Source organism: Phaseolus vulgaris, chromosome 8 (assembly GCF_051622355.1).
Source record: "Phaseolus vulgaris cultivar YP4 chromosome 8, ASM5162235v1, whole genome shotgun sequence".
NCBI classification, from domain to species: Eukaryota; Viridiplantae; Streptophyta; class Magnoliopsida; order Fabales; family Fabaceae; genus Phaseolus; species Phaseolus vulgaris.
Window position 1 is genome coordinate 9,426,084 of NC_143505.1, and position 14,511 is coordinate 9,440,594.

A 14,511-nucleotide genomic window follows, 5' to 3' on the forward strand; every position below is an offset into this window, starting at 1 on the left:
ATACCATTAACTGTTCAAAAAACAAAAAAAGTGTGTTACTTATTATTAAACAATGAATGTTTATATAAACAATATTACCATATAATTCTTTAACAGTAAATAATTTATATATGTAAAACTGTTTATATAACTTTTCTACTTAAAACTATCTTAGTAATATTTCCATTCAACAAAATAATAAACAGTTGAATGTTTCATAAGTATTGGGCAACGGACTTTTAACATGAATAGTGATATTAATAGTGATTAGGATATATTTTCTAGTACAATGATCATTGTCTATTGTGGAATTCTGACTTATAAACATTAAACTACTTTATCAGTGTAAATAATAAATTTAGAAAGCTTATTTGTGGAATCTTTAAAAAAAATGAATTTATTTGGAAAAAAATATTCTGCAAACTCGTGTATGTTTAAATATAATATAGAATTACTTAAAGTTAAAAAAATAATTATTTGACTATATACGAATATTTGTATGGATACATACAAATTAGACTTAATTAAAATTTATTTAAAGTATAATTGAAAATTTAATTATTATAAAATTCAATGATTTAACATTTATTATTGGACCAAAATAATTTTTGATTAAAGTCTTTCTTTTTTTATTTCTATCTAAACTTTGACATTTGCCAACGGAGAAAAAACAGACAAAGAAACAAACCACCTAAGAAACAGACAATAATAATATGTATAGTTTCAAGTTTCTACCTTTGTTTCAACATGCCAACCTCTTTTCCCTATCCTTCTTCCATTTGTATATTTTCCAACTCCTTCCATGCATTTTTGGCCTTCTCTTTATGCATTTGCCCGTCACCTTTACACGCCTCTGCTTCACACTGAATTCTGACCCTTCACATATTCCTACAAAAAAAATCCTTTTTTCTTCGCCCCCTCGCTTTTTTTCTCCTGAATATCATCTGGGTATTCCCTGAAATTTTCAGGGGTGCCTTGTTTTCTTCATCGAAAATTGCCGTGACTGGGTTCCAAACATGGGAGGCTGTTGCAGCCACGATGTTTCGGTTCGAGGGAAGGTAGAAAGCGAGATGGATGAAAGGGAATATGAGTATGATCATGAAAATGATGTGTCTTTTAATCATGGTGGAGCATTGGTGAGGTTAAGAGGATCCTCCAAGTTTGTTTCAATGTACACCCAACAGGGCCAGAAAGGTGTGAACCAAGATGCAATGGCAGTTTGGGAGGTATAATCCGTCCATGTAGTTATGTTCGTTTTTATTTTTCTCTATTTATTTCCATCAATTTTGATAGTTTTTTGTTCTTTTTTCCATTAAAGTTTTCAATCAATTCCTCTGGCCTGGATTGTAGTTGTCTCTTTCGCCGGGAGCTTTTGTTTCATTTCATTAATCATCGACTTTTGATGAATTTAAAGGATAAGATTCTCCTTAGAAAGTTGTTTATTGTGTTAGTAATAACCTGATTGGTTATTTTTGTTCAACATTTTTGCTCCATTTAATTCTTTCTTTTTTCATGTTATTCATTTTAGTTTTCTCCGCCTTAACTTTCCTATCAACATGACTTTATTACCCACGTTCTATGTCTCCTCCTCCTCCTCTTTTTATTGAACAAAAACCTTAAAATTTCATTGTCATTTGTCAGATATAGATTTGAAGTTTACAATAATTAAATGCAGTTTGTCCTTCATAGCTTTATCCTTTAATTTCTATGTTTTTTTGGTAATTCCTGAGTGTCAGTGTGATAATTGCCATGATTTGGGAGTAACTACATTTTAACCATTCACGATACCTTTTATATAAGCCAAATATTAAGATGGTCTATGAAGAAGAAGATAAACGGTTAAAAAGCAACCTGCAAGCACTTTTGAAGTTGCATTTGTTCTTCCCCTTGGATTTGGGGAATTGCTACCAAGATTCTTCTTTAATGGTCATTTCATTTCAGTACTTGATTGTTTAATGAAATAATTGAGTTACTCCTATTTCTCTATCCTCTTGCCTTTATCAGAGCATGATGCTTTTAATAGATAAAACATGTGGCTTGGACTAAGATTTGATATGGATTATTGATAGGACTACGCAGGAGAAAAGGATGTGATCTTTTGTGGTGTGTTCGATGGTCATGGTCCTCTAGGCCACAAGGTTTCACAATTTATTCGTGACAATCTGCCCTCAAAACTGTCCGCAGCAATCGAAATTTCACAGCAGAAGGCAATAAAATTTTATGATGCCAATGATGCAGACACTTCTAGTTTTGATGATGGCTACGATGACAGTAACCAAATGTCACTTGCTTCATGGGAGGGATGCTTTCTGAAATCCTTTAGTGAGATGGATGAGTACCTTGCTCGGGAAATTAACACTGACAGCTATTGCAGTGGTTGTACCGCTGTGACTTTAATTAAACAGGTATAACTACTTGTTCACAACAGCATTCCCCAGTACTAGTCAAACACTTTTAAATTATGGAAATAACTATATGCATCACTTTCCCACCTAAAATTTCAGGGTGACCAGCTGATAGTTGGCAATTTGGGCGATTCTCGTGCAGTTCTTTGCACAAAGGACAAGGACCAACTCATTGCTGTTCAACTCACTGTTGACTTGAAACCAGAGATTCCAAGTAGGTCTAGGTTTTTTCCTCAATTTCCAACTCTTACTAGACCATAAAATCTCGAGTTTAAACCATCTTTTCTTCAATTTCTGTCAGGTGAAACCTCAAGAATCGTTAACTGTGAAGGAAGAGTGTTTGCAGCGGAAGAAGAACCAGACGTGTACAGAATATGGATGCCTGATGATGACTGCCCTGGACTAGCCATGTCTAGAGCCTTTGGGGATTTTTGCCTCAAAGATTATGGCCTCATCTCAGTTCCTGATGTATTTTACAGAAAAATTACCCCACAAGATCAATTTGTGGTTTTGGCAACTGATGGGGTAAGCAACATTACGATGTCACCTTAGTATAATTGATCTCAAATTGCAAGTTATATTATATATTACTGGTTATTGTTTCTCTCACTTCATATATTCTCCCAATCCAAATACATATTGCAAATAGGTTAACCTGTTCACTTGATTCTTATGATTGTCCCCATTTAAAGTTTAATCCTTATTAGAGAAAATTGTAAATTTTAGTCCCTTCACTTACATAAAAGTTAAGTATCGGTCTCTATTGTTAACATACCATTACAAATTTTTCTGGCAGTGATAAATCGCCACAAAAAACTATTAAGGAACTACAACTTCTGGTTTCTTCATAAAGAAACTAAACCTTGAAATGTGGACAGCTATAGGGCCTAAATAATAGTTTAACCTGTGCTAGTATTTAGTCAAATCATGGAAGCAATTAGTTAGCTTTACAAACATCGATTTGAATGACCAAAATATTATATTTTCTGTTTTCTACACAGATATGGGATGTGCTCACTAACCATGAAGTAATAAGCATAGTTGCTTCTGCACCAAGGAGGTCCGTGGCAGCCAAGTTGTTAGTGAAGCGTGCTGTAAGAGCCTGGCGATACAAATATCCTGGTTCCAAGGTTGATGATTGTGCTGCCATATGCTTTTTTCTCGATGAACAACCTGTTCTATCCCATTCACAATCCCATATGAGTGGAAAAAATAGATCGTGCAGCAAGCAATTGCATCGCTCTAAAACCACTGGAAATGAAGACACTGAAACAGTGGATGGCAAGGTTGGGTTGGAACTAGATGAAGAATGGAAAGCTCTTGGAGGGTTTTCAAGAGCCAACTCTTTATCAAAACTTCCACGCCTTGCTAGGGGTATGAGTAAACGGCAATCGTCCAAGTACTATTCACCGCGTTGAGGCTCTCTAATGAAGGGTCTTCAAAGAAGTTAAATCTATGTTTTAGGAGGAAAAAAATGAATGTTTTAGGATCATATGCGTACCCTTAAAACGAGTGTGAAAAATTTAATGATGAGCTTTGTATGAAAATCTATGTTCATTTCACTCGGTGTTTAAAAAGATACCAAACTGCATGTCTACCTCAAGATGTAATAATGGTTGTTCCTTCTCAAAACATTGTCAGGGTGACCATCTAGTAATTATATAACATTATGATTGTCACCAATGGAAAAATTTGCGTTATGCGTTTTATAAATTGAATTTGTATTCTGAAGAGTGACTTCTAACGTATAAACTCAAATGGGAGTTGTCTAGGTTCCATATTCTGTCAATGATCTTAATATTTGCAAAATGGTCTGTAGTATGTTTTTGGTCTCAAGAGTTAAAAAAAACTGAGGGACTTAATTTATTTATTTGTTATGCAAATAAATACATATTGATTCCTTTTGTATGGCATGCCCACTAAAGAGTTTAAATTATTGATTGCCCTTTGACCATCCTGAGCAAACCTTACCTTAAACATTCCTCTCTTAACCACAATCTGTCACTTTTCAGAATCAGAACGTTAAACTGTGCATTTATTATTGCTTTTGTTCTACTTTTAATTTTCTACCACTAGGAACAATTAGGCAAGTGCCCCTCTTTTTATAGGTATAATAATGAATCATGGGAACACCCTGGCTTCATTGCTTGCATTGAATAGGAAGTGTCTAATGCCCTTGGTTAGTGCTTCAGTGACCATCCTTGTTGGTTGTAGTGGTGTCATGAAAGTCTTAGAAATTTAGCTTTTGCTTATAAATTTTGCCCAGTAACAATGATTTTAGACTAAAAAAAAAACTTTCAGTGGATCATATCACATAAAAATTAAGTTAAGTCTGAACAGAAATTGACATTTCCATTGAGAAAAGGCAAATTACATCGTAAAATCCTAAGGATATTTGTTATAAAGGTTAAAAAAATAAATACAGAATAATTGAAAATTCCTTGGGACTACTGATCTCCACCTTACTTGTTTACTTCAGTGAAAGCAAAATTTCAGATAATTCTCTAGCTTCCCAAACACTCATTACTACTCCCACCTTTATTTATATGATCAGAATCATAGTTGATGCTAATTTATAAACTAATAGTGAGGTAATTATATATAGATAAGAAATCTGCATATAAAGTGCATTCACCTCATACCTATGTGAATGACCTGAACCCTTACCCTTTATAAAACAAGTATTACATTAAATCTAATTCTACATAGTGCCTTGGAAAAGAGAGAAACAAAGTGGCTAGGTGCAAGTGTGGACTAATCTTCATGGTCCCAAAGATCCGCCGCACTCCTGAATGGACCATCGCTCTTGTTCACAAAGAGCTCTTCACCATCCAGAATTCTCCCCTGCAATGTATCAGTAACCAAGGAAAGAAGCAAAATTACCATGAGTTCAGGACCCAAAAGAAGGATAGAGTGAATGAATGTGTGAAATAAAAAGAAAAAATTTTCTCTACCATAATTTAAAGTAAGTTAATTATATTATGAAGTTGATAAATCTCTAATCACTTTAAAGATTCTAATCCTTGCTGATAGACAATATTTTACTTGCAAATTAAAATCCATTTATATCTAGGAATGGTTTAGTTTTGTATGACCCCAAAAGTAATAAACTGTGTTTGGATGAGTTTGAGTATTTTGATTAAAATTGAGTTTGAAGCGAAATGATTTGTGTTAGATGTTTTTATTTATAAAGCCAGTTGATTGTAAGATTTGGTATAAATTGCAAAAATCTCCTAAAATTGTTCTATTTAAAAGAAAATTATAGACCTGGAAGTAGAGGGAAACATATGAACATCTATCTAAAATTATGATAATTTTATGTGAGTCTGAAGAATAAACATGAAATATGTTATAAATGAAGTACTGGGGATTCATCATATCTTATAGTCAATAACAATGGCAGGATCTGACAAATTCTAGGTGTATGATTTTTTGCTACTAGACTAACATGAAGGACCAATTAATGTGAATAACCAATGTTCACCTGATCCTGCATCTTGCTGAGGGCCTTAAAATCTTGTTGTGGAAGTTCCCAATTGAAGACACTGACATTCTCCATGATCCTATCTGGCTTGATTGATTTGGGGATGACACTTGTCCCTCTCTGGATGGCCCACTTCACCAACACCTGCCCTGGGTTCTTGTTCGACTTGTTGGCTATCCTATCAACCGTTTGATCCTTGATCAGATTCCTCCCGTCTGATGAACCCAGTGGAGAGTAAGCCTACACTCAAATTTTTGCATTTCAATCATGACCCTTTCTCATGAAAATCAAAACCAAAATGAAGAAAATTAAACTAGTAATGTGTTGATTACAGTAACATGGATGCCATTCTTCTTGCAAGCCGCAAGCATCTTCTCATTTTTCCATCCAGGATGCATTTCCATCTATAACAAAATTGCAAATACAAGTTTAGAAAAAACGAGGTGGTGCTCAACCTTTGAGATTGTTCATTGTTCATTATCCAATACAATCCTCAACAAAAAAAATCTGTACATATATGATTTCACCTGGCAAACAGAAGGTCTTATTTCAGCAATGCTCAGCAACTTTTCAAGCTTTGCTAGAGTGAAATTGCATATTCCAATGTCTCTAACAAGCTTTTCCTCCACAAGCTTCTCCATTTCTCTCCATACCCCTTCCATGTCAAACTCTAACACGTCTCCTGCTCCAGGGGGTCTGCTAGCACCATCTTTTAGTCGAAATGGCCAATGAATCTGCATTTTATACATTAGAGTATCTGTCTTCTATTAGACATACCAAACCACATGCATCATAAATGGAAGAAAAAAGTGCAAAAAAATATATATTTCGAGCATGATAGAAGCTCATTACCAAGTAAAGATCAAGGTAGTCAAGTTGGAGTTTTTGAAGGGTACTGTTGAGAGCAGGTCTAACCCTTTCAGGGGTCAAGTCAGTGCACCTAGTAGGTATAAAAATTCACCATGAGAGTTTCTTTAAAATGTTGAAAGAACATTATTCAAATGAACTTAGAAGGATCACCCAAAGACTTTGTATTCGTAAGACCTACATCTATTTGATTATATTACCATAGTTTGGAGGTGACAAATAGATCCTTCCTTTCCACTCCTGCTTTAATTGCTGTTTGGAGTGCTTGTCCAACCTATAAGTTGATAGATAATTAGGACTATTATAGCTAAAATGGTGATCTAAATCAAAATAAACTATTAGGAAACACAAACATACTTCTTCTTCAACTCCATACTGCGAAGCAGTGTCTATGTGTCTGTAACCAGCCTGCAGCCAAAGTCGGATCATATGAGACTCAGCTCCACAAAAAGGCAAAAACTAACTTAAATTTTTTTTTTCTCCTTAAATATGTTTTAGTACCCGCAAATAGATAAATATTCTTTTTAATATTTTGAAAAATAAATGGTCTTTTTGGTTCCTTTTGGACTGCTAAATTTCGGGTAAAAGAGGCGTTTATCCAAGCAGAATAATGTCAGAAACTCGAGATCCTTAAAGAGGTGTAAAAACTCTGAAGGGGGTATTGAAGTTAAGAAATGCTCTTAAAATCTGAAATTTTGTTCTTGGAATTAAAAACACTAATTTTGTTCCACAAAAAACTGTTTTTTGTAGTATATTAAAAGTGTAACATATCTCTATCAATTTTACAATTGATTAACATGAGTAGGATATATGATTTTCACCATGTGAAGTGTCTGGGTCAGAAATCTAGTTAGATTAGCCACATTTATTGAATTCCTCTGACTTTACTATAAAAAAACCAAAGGTTAGTTCCTCAAACCAAGGAAATTACCGACATTATCCATAGAATAATACATTTGGTGCTTTTTTTTTATCAAAGACATGGATATTACCAATCGTCCCAGTCTCGCACTGGTTTTTCTAAAACTTCTTCTAGAGGCTGTTCCCAAATGTATGGCTGCTTGCTTACTACCTTCATTTCTTTTTTTTTTTCATAAATGTCAACAAAAAATATCACCTTAATGAATACTTTCATCTGCTAAACAAGCCTTGTGAATGCAAATAACATCATCAATATATCCCCTTTATCATAAAGCTTTATTCATTCATCAATGTAGAATGATAACACAGCACACACAAAACCCAACGTCCCACAGAATGCATAAAGAAACATGGAAGTGAAAGCAGGGCAGTGTAGTTACATTAACAATGGCAGTGAACACAGAATTGACTGCATGTGAACCCGACTTCCATGTCCCCAATCCAACAGCCGGTATGGTATGACCACTCGACAGGGTAAATGCCTGTGTCTTCGCTTCATGTGGCCTAACAACTTGTGCCATCTTTGAATGTTAGCTAATAACAATGGTGTTTGTTTCTTGTCACATATTATACAAGAGACTCTTTCTAAGTACCCGATCATGTAGGAGATCATCACCAATTTCCATGCACTTCAGGCTGCGTGTTCCTTTCTGCATTCACTAGGCTCTCACTCTTACACGTTTCCTACGTCTTTCTCTCTTTGCTTCTCTTCCTTGACACGTGGTTGGGAAACCGAACAATGATACTTAAGTGTGTCTTTTCTTAGTTCTTATTAGTTTTTTTAGTTAATTTTGGTAGTTAAAAAACATTATCCTATTTTTAATGTTTTTGTCATCTTTGCGGTGTTGTAAAAAAAATGCTAAACAGATTTTTTTTCGATTCTGGTTTCTCACAAAGTTATGGAGTGATATATGAAACTCAGTGATAAAAATCCACTCCTTTCTCAAGATGTGATCATTCGTGTTGAAGATGGCGTGTCCCCTAGAAATAAAAATAATTTGCTTAAGTCTCTTATTATATTACTAAATTAGTTTTATAAAAATGAATTAGATTTAAATTTAAGTTTTAATATGATATTAAATTTGGATTCGTTGTATCAACTAATATTTCTCGATTCTTACACATTTTTAATGTGATTGTATGATATTTTTAGTGTAAGAAAATATATTATAGTTCTGAATTGATTAAAAATAAAATTAATTTCAAATACATAAATAGAGAAAAATATCATCTTACTAAACTATCGAGTGAGAAAAATCGCATAAAAGTGATGTATAATAAATACGTATCTGTTAAATTGGCGTTATCGTATTTATAAGAATAAATGTGGGCTGAATTTTTATATTCAGGTTTATATCATTAAAGAGAAGTTAATACTTTGTTTAATAGTACGGAAATGTTCCTTTTAAAATAAATAAGATTGTAATTTAAAACAACGATTTAATAAATATAATACAAATATTAATTGTCTAATAAATTTATTTACTTTCGGATATAATATAGTCATATAGGTAAATCACAGTAATAACAATTTAGTGAAGCTATGAGGTGATTTTAACGAAGGAAGGCTCCTTAACCACCTGAAACCTTTAATATTAGAGTAAAATTATATCAATTTTTTTTCAAAAGTTACATATTTTGTTTTTGTTTTTTATTCTTATATTAACCCTTTATTTGTTTAAAGGATAGTATAATGAGACTTCTTATATATTATATTAACCCTGATTAATAATTTTAAAAATAATATACTGCAATATTTTTTAAGAAAAGTTGTTATGAATATTAAGACAACATAAAGTTTTTTGTTGATATTAAGATGTTAGAGGTAATAGAGACCGTTTAAAATATAAGTTAAATTATTTAATACAAAATTAATAAATATAACATTGTTGTATGTGATAATATATATCGGTATTCTTACTTATTCTTCTGTGATTGGATTATCTTAATTTTAATAGGTTAAAATTTAATATTTATATTAATTTTAATGAAAATATCATATTTACATGTATTGGTCTTTTATATGTGCAATATATAATTTAAATGAAAATATATAATATTAAAATAATAGTATACATTATAAATATTAGCGAAAATTTGTTTAAATGTCTTTAAAATATTTTGTGTTTTTTAAGCATGTAATATTATAATTTTATTGAATTAATATATAAGGTAAATTTATAAATATTGTTACAAATTTTAATATACATTTTTATATATACATGTTATAAAAATGAAAGTACTAATTTACATTTTCATATTTTTTTAATAATATTTTTTTTTTCTTTTAAGTGAAATAGCAAACAAAAATTAGTGTTCAAAATTTATTTATTAAACTATTTAACTATTTTCTTTAGGATACCAAGACGATATGTCTTTAAGTAAAACTTAGAAAATGATTTGTATGTGTTTCTTTATGTACTTGTATAAACAAAGTTAGTCTAAATAGTACATGAGATTGACTGTAGCAATTGTTGTGGGTGTTGGTCGATCAATCGCTCATTTGCTCCTTAGTACTTCACTCCTTCAGACTTCAAAACTTATTCTCCTTAATTCCTCAGTACTCGGTCGGGAGTTAACCTGCAAAAGGTTCTCTGACAATCAAGTAAGTACTCTGTGTTAAGAGTGTACAGTTTCACTGATAAAAAACGTACCTTACTCCATTGTAGAGAGTGTAGTTGTAACATATAGTTATGGACCATATGTCTAATGGGTCGAATTTAGCATGTATCAGTCTTAGTCTTAGCTAATTTCTAGGGAGGCTACCCACCCTGATTTCTCGGGACATTACCTGAATTTGATGGAATGTGAGTCTGATTCGTAGGGAGTTTCCATAACTACCTTAAGTGTCATTTATTATAACTACATTTAAACATACTTTCATTCAGTTGGTCGATCACCAAGATCAAGTGACATTGCTTGTTTGGCACTGACCGTACACTTTCTTTTCAATAATTTGGTGTTTTTTTTTGGCTACTAATGCAACATTCAAACTTTGTTATCCTCTTTTCAACGGCGATACTCACAGTTTGGGCATGCTTTACTAAAGTTGGCAAACAAGTTATAAGAACATGTATATACCTTACAACAAATAAAATATGTTCTTTGAATATTTTGTTATAGCTAAATCTCATCAATTGTCTTTCACTGCATCTATTATTGTGTATAAAACTCCTTTAGAACTTGTGTTCACTAACGTTGGGGGATTCTCCTGAATTATTACTTCAAATTATGCAAAATATTACACTGATTTCCTATATACTTTATTAGAATATACTTGGTTTTATCTTCTTCATTTAAAACAATAAGTTTCTTTTGTTTTCATGCATTTAAAAACTTTTGGTGAAAACCAAGTTGGTCATTAGTTGAAGTGTGAACAAAATAGTTCTATTGATCGAAAAATGGTCATCTAACTAAAATTGGTCTATCTTTTCTTGATAATGCCTCTCTTCCTCTTAAATATTAGGAGAAGCCTTTATAGTTGCATTTAACATTTTAATGTTTTAACCACTCTTGTGCTTGATAATCATAACCTTGTGAAATCTTGTTCAATGAGAAACTTGATTATAGTTTTTTCAAAAAATTTATTGTTTGTTATCCTCTCTTAAGATCTTATAACAAACATAAGTTTGATTTTATATAATTTATTTGTCTCTTCTTAGGCTATAGTTCAAAACATAAGGGTTATATATGTTTCTCACCATCTGGCAAGAAATATATCTCCTATCATGTATTTTTAATGAAAATTTTCTCCTTACTCTCTAACTAATAATCCTATTTGCGCCTTACTCAAGATGGATTAATAGATGTTCAAGACCTAACTCTTTACAAATCTATAGTTGAAACATTACAAAGTCTATCATACATGCATCAACTTCATGAACATCATTACAAGGTTATTGTTCCCGGTTGACTCGATTGCCTTCGTACTTCTAACGACGATCGCACGCCCAATTCTCTCTGCCTAGGTTTGTGCCTTTCTTCGATCAAACACCTTGTACCTGCAAAGACAAAGGGACGCTCTAAAGGCCGTTTGCACTCAGATGCTCAAGTCAATACTGGGCAAGGAAACACCAATGTGTATCTCAGCTCTCGTTTCAAGAACTGTGTAAAAGACTGCATAAAACTTGCGTACCTTATGAGGTTTATTACTACCCCTTATATAGTTTAGGGTTTCTGCTATTTTCGCTACCTGCATTTAGGGTTTTTTAGGGTATGCCTTAGCGCCGCTATCACCTAATCTTAGGGCAATCTAGCGCGTAAGGTTCCCTTAATGGAGTGCAACCTTTGACAGAATGACCACCTGGGTACCAACTTGTGCACCTAATCTCTGGGGCCATCCGTCCTGGGATGCCCTAGCTATTCACATGCCATGCATGCTGCCTACCCCTGGAACGCAATCCTAATGGGCCTTAGCGCTTTCAGTGGTTCTTTACTTGTGTCGCGCCTGAATGCGTTATTTACACCACACACATGGAACCCTCGTGATCTAAGCTTCCCCCTACTGATAAATAGTGTGTTGTTTAGGATCCACCTCTCGTGGTCCAGCTCCGCTGTTTGAGTCACCAACGCCCGATGTCACATCGCCCTCACTCTGTTGCCGAGGACACATCAGCGGATCTTGGTGATCAACGTCTGACAACTCATCGGCACCCTGGCGCGTGCCTCTTACGAGACACTGACCCATGCCGCTTGTGGGACCTAGCTTACGTGGTCCACCACTACTAGTAGTCAACGACGTCCGATGACTGGTCGATATAGCTATGAAGAAGAGAATTTTTCGATATCTTGTAGGCACCATGCATCACGAACTTCTTTGTAGTTACTTGCCTTCATCTGTTGTTAGTTTCAAGAATGGGGTCTGACATTGACGATATAACATTCACCACCAACTATTACACTTACATTGGTTTAAACATTGTTTCATGGGTGTCACACAAATAGAAAATGGCAGTAGTACTGAAGCCGAGTACAATAGCATAGTTGGGTGCTTGATGAAATCACTTGAATTATCTCTCTTCTCATTGAACTTCTTCTTTATTTTGACATACCAAAATATATTTCAACAATTTTAATGTTGTCCTTCTTGCTGTCAATTTCATCATGGATTCAAAATCAAAACACTTTGAACGACTTAGACTTTGTTCATGATCATGTTCAACAAAAACTTGTACACCTCATTCATATTTCAACACGTTTTTAATGTGTAGATCTTATGACAAAACTAGTTTCTTCTTTCTTGTTCCATAAGTTTTTGAGGTAAACTTATGGTGGTAATCAACCTCCCATAAGTTCAATGTTAAGTATTCATGTATACACTTTTTGTCCATGTTATTTATTTACTTTTCCTTACTTACATATATTAGGTACTCTTTCTATGTGTTATTTCTAATCTACATATATGTTTTTGTTCTTTTTTTTCATCCTCTCTCCTTTCCTTACACGGATGGAAATAATGAGACTTAAACAAACAAAATTATTTCATTAAATAGTTAATTTGAAGAAAATATTTATTAAATACTAAAAAAATAGTCATATATATTAGAGATTGGAAAATTATTTAAACCTAAAAAACAATAATAAGGTAAATAACTTAATACTTGAAAAATATATAGGAAAACATTTAAGAAAACTAAATATAACGATCACGTTTTGAATCCTAACATAGTTTCTTTCTTCACCTTATACTCGAGGTGAAATCACATCAACTCCTACTTTAAATATGCACTCGGTTAATAATTTTTCAAAGAAGTTACATATTTTATTTTAGTTTTATACACACTTATACTTTGATAACGAGCACTATATATGTACTTGTGTTTCATAATAAAAATAGTGTTGATAAATTGACATCGTTAAAAAAAATTATTCTAATTTTAAAACTTAATATATTAATTCTAATTATATTTGAATATATATTATTAATTATATTGTTAAAATAGTAAAATAAGAATATTTTGTCTTAGATGCAAAAGTAAAATTTTTGTAATAAAAAGAAAAGACTATAAAGCAATTATTTTAAACATAATTTGTACTTGTACTTTTGTAGAAACACTTGTTTTAACCAAATAAAACAAAAGTAGGGTCAGCACTCACTCAGAACATGGCATCTTCAAATGAATGCTGGTCTTCATATGTATAAATCTGAAGAAGCAACTGCTGCTACACTTTCGTTATTTAGAAATATTCTTCTAAATAAAGTAACTCAATAAACCTGCACACTATTTTCTACCATTTTTCTTCCATTCAACATCTTAACCCTTCATACCCCCACTTCTCTCAAAATCAGCATTCAATTCTATTCACTCTTCTGCTTCTTTTTCTCTTGCTAAAATCGTACAGGGGCCATCACTCGTTCTTTTATTTTTTTAGAATTATACTCATTTTTAAAATAAAGTATTTCAATGATCTTTCTTTATTGCTTGTAAATAAGGCTTACATAAAAAAAAGACTAAATTCATAGTGCTTCTGGAAAAGCAGTTCGCGTGTGGGGCTAGCAACAAAATTTTCTGAAACATTTCCAGAAAATAATTACTTTTAACAGAGCATAGTGGGGGCAAAATACTTAAAATATTTTGAATCTGATATGAAATAAAAGTATAAGAACTCGTAAAATCCATGAAATACTATTTTGAAATCACAATCCAAATAATTGGTATTGATATTTTTTTGAAAAAACTTATTTGTATTACTAAACCATTGCAGAATGCAGACATCACCATCAATACATTAGACAAGGAAAGATGCTGCACCATTGAATTTCAACATCCAGAGCCCGTGAAGTCTTCATTGGTGTATCATCACCCTTCACATGCAGGGACCATACATCATACCATATCAAATCAAATCCATTCA

The 14,511-nt window shown here is 32.7% G+C and overlaps 2 protein-coding genes across 2 annotated transcripts; one reads left to right on the forward strand and one right to left on the reverse strand.

Moving 5' to 3' along the window:
- The first annotated feature begins 572 nt into the window (after positions 1-572).
- On the forward strand, positions 573-4,075 carry LOC137827248 (putative protein phosphatase 2C 65). The gene is made up of 5 exons (XM_068633517.2): positions 573-1,205; positions 2,049-2,384; positions 2,484-2,598; positions 2,686-2,909; positions 3,386-4,075. The coding sequence occupies exons 1-5, from the start codon at positions 996-998 to the stop codon at positions 3,800-3,802; spliced, it is 1,302 nt and encodes a 433-aa protein (XP_068489618.2). The 5' UTR covers positions 573-995; the 3' UTR covers positions 3,803-4,075.
- A 684-nt stretch (positions 4,076-4,759) lies between these two features.
- Positions 4,760-8,216, reverse strand: LOC137824507 (NAD(P)-linked oxidoreductase superfamily protein). Its single transcript, XM_068630175.2, has 8 exons — positions 8,037-8,216; positions 7,093-7,143; positions 6,936-7,009; positions 6,721-6,808; positions 6,396-6,602; positions 6,201-6,272; positions 5,869-6,108; positions 4,760-5,228 (listed from the first exon to the last, which is right to left on the reverse strand). Exons 1-8 carry the CDS (start codon positions 8,175-8,177, stop codon positions 5,139-5,141), a joined length of 963 nt encoding a protein of 320 aa, XP_068486276.1. The 5' UTR covers positions 8,178-8,216; the 3' UTR covers positions 4,760-5,138.
- Between the last annotated feature and the right edge of the window lie 6,295 nt (positions 8,217-14,511).

What these genes read in the sequence shown, in the direction of transcription:
- LOC137824507 (XM_068630175.2), bottom strand. Translation starts at nt 8,177, where the DNA reads ATGGCACAAGTTGTTAGGCCACATGAAGCGAAGACACAGGCATTTACC. An exon ending in AGTATGGAGTTGAAGAAGAA is followed by an intron (nt 7,010 to 7,092) that starts GTATGTTTGTGT and finishes ATCAACTTATAG; the next exon opens with GTTGGACAAGCACTCCAAAC. An exon ending in ACTACCTTGATCTTTACTTG is followed by an intron (nt 6,603 to 6,720) that starts GTAATGAGCTTC and finishes TATAAAATGCAG; the next exon opens with ATTCATTGGCCATTTCGACT.
- LOC137827248 (XM_068633517.2), top strand. Translation starts at nt 996, where the DNA reads ATGGGAGGCTGTTGCAGCCACGATGTTTCGGTTCGAGGGAAGGTAGAA. An exon ending in CTTGAAACCAGAGATTCCAA is followed by an intron (nt 2,599 to 2,685) that starts GTAGGTCTAGGT and finishes AATTTCTGTCAG; the next exon opens with GTGAAACCTCAAGAATCGTT. An exon ending in TGGTTTTGGCAACTGATGGG is followed by an intron (nt 2,910 to 3,385) that starts GTAAGCAACATT and finishes TTTTCTACACAG; the next exon opens with ATATGGGATGTGCTCACTAA.